Below are 4,676 nucleotides of genomic sequence, written 5' to 3' on the forward strand. Positions count from 1 at the left end.
TGTGATGAGATGGGAGGGCGTGAGGATGCCAGGATTTTGTGGGAGGGGCCCTTCTTTCGCTCCCTTCCCCTCCCCTCCCCCCCTCCCTGCCCTCCACCGCTTCCTCCTTCATGTATGTATCGTAATGAAGTGCCCCCTTCCTCTCAATTACTGGCGTCCTTCGCCCTCTTCTCGGACTTCCTCGTCCGCATACTCACCCAAAAAGATGTTCAAGCAGCTCCCGCATTGGTGGGTTCCCAAGTAGCGGACGATGTGCACGTGGGAGAGGGACCGTGTAAGGCCGATTTCTTGCACCACAGCGCCTGTGGATTCGGTAAGGGAGGAGAAGGAGAGGGAGGGAGGAATGAAGAGGCGCGAAGGAAGGGCGGCGGGGAACACTCCGACATCGCCGGCTGTCCGCGGACAGCAGGGAAAATAAGGGCCCTACCTGCCATCTCTCGGTCTACCCGTTTGTTGACTAGCACCTGCATGATAGCAAAGGATGGGGGGGGCAAAGAGACATAGAGGAGCGCAATAAGCGGGGCGATTTCCGTCTCAGAAGCGAAGCAAAGACTGCCGGGGGGTAGAGTGAATTTTCTTATGTTCATTTATGTCCTACCTGTTTGACCGCGACCAGCTCTCCTGATTTCGTCAGCCGGCCCAGATACACGGAGCCATGCGCACCTAGACAGAGCATACAGGCCAGGATGATGGCATTTACTTCGGTCAGGCGCTTTCACATGCTTCGAGGTTTCTGTTCGTCCGCTTTACTTACCTCGGCCGAGCAGGGAGAGTTTCCGCCAAAACCCACATGCACATGTACCATCCTTCCCACACTCCTCCACGCCCACCATGGCTGACAAGGGCGACAGAGAGTGTGGACAGTGTGCAGGCACCTCTCCTGTGAGGTTGACGTGAAGAATTCGTGAAAAATGGATGCCGATGAACAAGCATTCTGGTCTCGGACATTGAGAGCTCGCGCGAAACTTCACTTTCTCAGCAAGCAGCAAGACAGTAAGAACATGTGATGTCCATCACGCCTGGGGGCGAGCAGACCCGCCTCTACAAGCCCCTCATGGTATGTCGAAGCTTCACACGCAAGCACAAGCAGGTCCTTCACATCCGAGCGTCCAATGGGAATGGCCATGCTCGACATTACCCTTCGTCCTGAGTAAGCGAGGAGTAAGGAATGAATTTTTCGGGGGGGAGGCGGGAAGTGCAGCGGCACGCAAGCCACATCAGCGACTGATCCTGCTCCGGAAAAAGCGTGAACACGTCAAAAGCAAAGCAAGGGCCCGTCCCTCCTGTACCCAGGCACGACGCCCACAAAAATGGCCACGAGTGTCCCCTCCATGGCTTGCAGCCTGGCTAGACGCGCGACGTGCGCACGTGTGAGATATTAGTCTCGGAGTGATTTCGGAATGCTCGTGTGCCGAGGAGCCGAGAGCAGCCGAGACAGAAATGTTCGTCGTTCGGGCGGCGGGGGGGTGGAAATGGCCTGGAAAACGACCACTGGTGCACGTGGGACGCGTACAAGTGGGATTTTGTCCTCGTTTGGTGTTTGGGGTTGTGTGTGATCGTTGGTGTTGAGTGGGAAAGAAGGACCGTGACATTTGTGGCACAAGAAGGTGCGTCCTCACATGAAATTTCTTCCTTCGCTGGAAGTCTGTTGTTACACCACATGCATCCAAATCCAGCACCGCTTGCAAATAAATATCACTCGCAGAATATCCGTAAATTTTCGCTTTGCCCGAGTAAGTCGTGTGTGGGGTGTCACTATTTCGCAGCTGTCTTAATGGAGAGCTTCACGTTGACATTCCTCTGGTTGGTGAAACATGAAGTAAACACGCTCCGCATATCGTTATCGCTACCGAGATTCATTGTTTAGATGCGATACAAGCATCTGAGGTACATTAGAACATCTTCATAAAATACTCTAGGGGTGGCACGAAAAAAATTATGGGGAACACCGGGTATATTAAGATCTCCCACGGCAGGGATTGCCCAAGCACATCGAGCCGCTTGCACGTTTTAAATATATATTATGCCTCTCTTGGAAAGCCAAAATAAAATAAAATCTTTCGCTTATCACCCTGACGGCTTGAGTGTATTTAAATTGTGAAAGAAAAAGCAAGGGAGCAGAGAGCTACAATCACTACTCTTTAATTTCTTCGATATCGATATGGAAGACTTTTCCTCGTAAAAGAAAGATCCTTCGGGCATTGTCTTGTCATTTTGTTTTGACAAAGGCCCCGCTTGAGAAATGATTTAAACACATATTATCGTGGGTGGGCTTTTCCTTCATTACGAGCGACAAGACTCTCGCTGAGATCTGATGCTCTCCCCCCCTTGAGGCTTCTGAAAGAATCCCGTATATCGTTTAATTGTTTCTCAGAACTTTTCGGCATTGATATGCGGAAAAGGCAGAAGTTCCTTTTTGAAATTCGCTGGGAGGAAGTGTCGTGTCATTTTACAAGGTATGAAATTCGAAAATGGGCCATGTGAAGAGGCTGAAGTCTGTTTGTTTCTCTCTTTTACAAGTTCAGCACTTGATTGGAAACATCTACGAGTCAATGTGGCTCTTTTTTCTAAGGCTTTACTTAAGTTCGGTTAAATGTTGAGTCGATTAGGGGGGGATAGAGAACGTGAGCTGCAATTAAAGCTGGCAGGGAGCCTGGAAAGCGGAGATGTAATTTCAACTTATAAACTTGTCACATGTTAAAACCCAAACTTACAAGGGATAAAAATATACAATGTACATGTATCTGTTTTCCATTCCCACGTTGGGAACGATGCCTGGAATCCATTTGTATCCTCACTGTGGACGGCAATCCACATTTTACTCTCGACTGGTTGCTCCTGTGCCGGCGCTCGAGCGGATTCATGAGAAGTCAACTCACACACGCATGTCCTTCGCAGCGTTTTCACCTCTGGCCTCCCGCACAGCTTCACATCGCGTGTCCGCGTACCAGAAAGCATGAACGGGCGTATAGCGTCCCATCGACACATTACACTGCTCTTTTTGTTCCAAACAGGTGGCATAAATTTAAAAAAATACAGATAGGTTTTTCCCCCCCCTGTCCAGGACCCGAGAGCCTCTCGGGAGCGAGCGGGAGACGAAAAAAGAACCACGAAAAAGGTCAAGTTCCCGTAAATGCTTGTCAGTCCCGCCCCAGCAAAACCAGGCACGACGCGAATGTGTGCGTCTTTGGACGTGTTTAGACCTTTTTTCATGTCGACGACATGTGAAGTCACGCCTGCATTCGCGCCAAATGTTATTTTTTTCCGGGTCAAGAGTGTGGAGGGACCATATCCCGTTAGTATTAAAGCTCAACTCACAAGCGCCTCTATATTGCTTGGTGTTCTCCCTTTTACTTAACTTCCTTTTTTCTAATTTTCCCCCAAAACATTACTTACACGGACTGATAGCTGCTTGCTTCGCTTGGGGCGGCGTTGGGACGCGAATGGATGAAGCAGAGCTCAATTTAGGGGCAACACTATCGCCCTCGAGAGGTGCGTATGTGCCGTGCCGACCTTGAGGGAAACTGTATAGCTCTTGGACAAGGCGAAGCATGTCGTGAAACCTTGCACCCACAAACACCATTTTCGAATCTTTACACACATCACACACATATCTATACACACGAAAGATGAAAAAGAAGCTTTGTTGTTACTCCTGAGCCTCCCTTCGGTCGCAAACGTGCGGGTACCCGACGAGCGTGACAACACGAAAAGAAAACCAGGTCCACCACCACGCTACTTTCCCATCACGAGTTTCCCATCCACGGCGCACGTACCAAGCGGACGCCAGTGGTGAGTGTATGTGTAGTAAAAAGCGTACTTGGAGAGATCCAATTTTCGACCGGAAGGATGCGTTTCTCCATATTTCCGCCGGGGGGGGGAAACGCACACTCCGTGAAGGGGAGGGTAACAGCGAGAGTACGTAAATTCCTCATCAATTTTTCCATCCTCTTTCGCCATCAGTGGCATATATCCTTTCCTATCTCCTGCGAATAGATCCCCGACTTTTCCGGGCTCTAACGGAGGAGAGCCCAGCGATGAGTGCAGCATCAGCAGCCTAAGCAGCGGTGGTACAATTAACAGCATGGACGTGGACGTTTCCTGCGCCCTTCCCCAGAAAAATGGGTCGAAAAGGTGGATGTCACAATCGGTGTCCGCGGCGGTGTGGGATGATGAGGACGGAGGGGAGACCGACCAGGTGCCGATGACAAGTGAAGACGACGACGAGGAGGAGGAGGAGGAAGAAGAGGGGGAAGGATGGGGGGAGGAGGAGGAAGAGGTGGCAGGAGAAAAGAAGGAGACGTACTCAAGCCCTCTGAGATCCGGCCAAGTCGCCCAGAGGAGGGAGGGAACAGGAAGGGAAGACGCGGAGGGAGAAGTCTTACAAGCCGTGGGGGCTGGGGAGGAGGAGGAGGAGGAGGAGGAGGAGGAAGGGAGAGAGGACGAGGAGGTGGTGATGGTGAAGGCGGACGGATCGTTTCTACTCCTTTCCGACTCGCCCTGGACTCGCCAGAGCCGGAGAAGGGAGAGGGAGGGGACGGGTCTGCCTTCCTCTCCCTCCCTCCCTCCTTCCCTCCCTCACGGCCCTCCACGGGAGTGCGGGGGGCAACGGGTAGAGAGGCAAAAAGAAGATGGCTTACTGCCGAATGCATGCAAGAATGCTCTTTGTATGGACA

General features: G+C 51.6%; 2 protein-coding genes across 2 annotated transcripts in view; one reads left to right on the plus strand and one right to left on the minus strand.

Annotated features, from left to right (window-relative positions):
* Positions 1-3,404: 3,404 nt before the first annotated feature.
* Positions 3,405-4,676, plus strand: part of NGA_0649100 (uncharacterized protein) — a gene marked incomplete at its 3' end in the record, with an annotated part of 1,456 nt that continues 184 nt past the window's right edge. Inside the window, exons 1-3 of the mRNA XM_005855607.1 lie at positions 3,405-3,492; positions 3,630-3,792; positions 4,057-4,453. Of these exons, the coding sequence (XP_005855669.1) occupies positions 3,444-3,492; positions 3,630-3,792; positions 4,057-4,453 (609 nt within the window). The 5' untranslated portion in view covers positions 3,405-3,443. The remainder of the gene's footprint in view (positions 3,493-3,629; positions 3,793-4,056; positions 4,454-4,676) is intronic.
* Positions 3,514-3,944, minus strand: NGA_0649800 (uncharacterized protein; the record flags this gene model as incomplete). Its single annotated transcript, XM_005855613.1, has 2 exons — positions 3,777-3,944; positions 3,514-3,534 (listed from the first exon to the last, which is right to left on the minus strand). Coding segments are annotated over exons 1-2 (180 nt in total), but the record flags the coding sequence as incomplete, so codon positions are not given.

Source organism: Nannochloropsis gaditana (assembly GCF_000240725.1).
Source record: "Nannochloropsis gaditana CCMP526 unplaced genomic scaffold scaffold155, whole genome shotgun sequence".
Classification (NCBI taxonomy): Eukaryota; class Eustigmatophyceae; order Eustigmatales; family Monodopsidaceae; genus Microchloropsis; species Microchloropsis gaditana.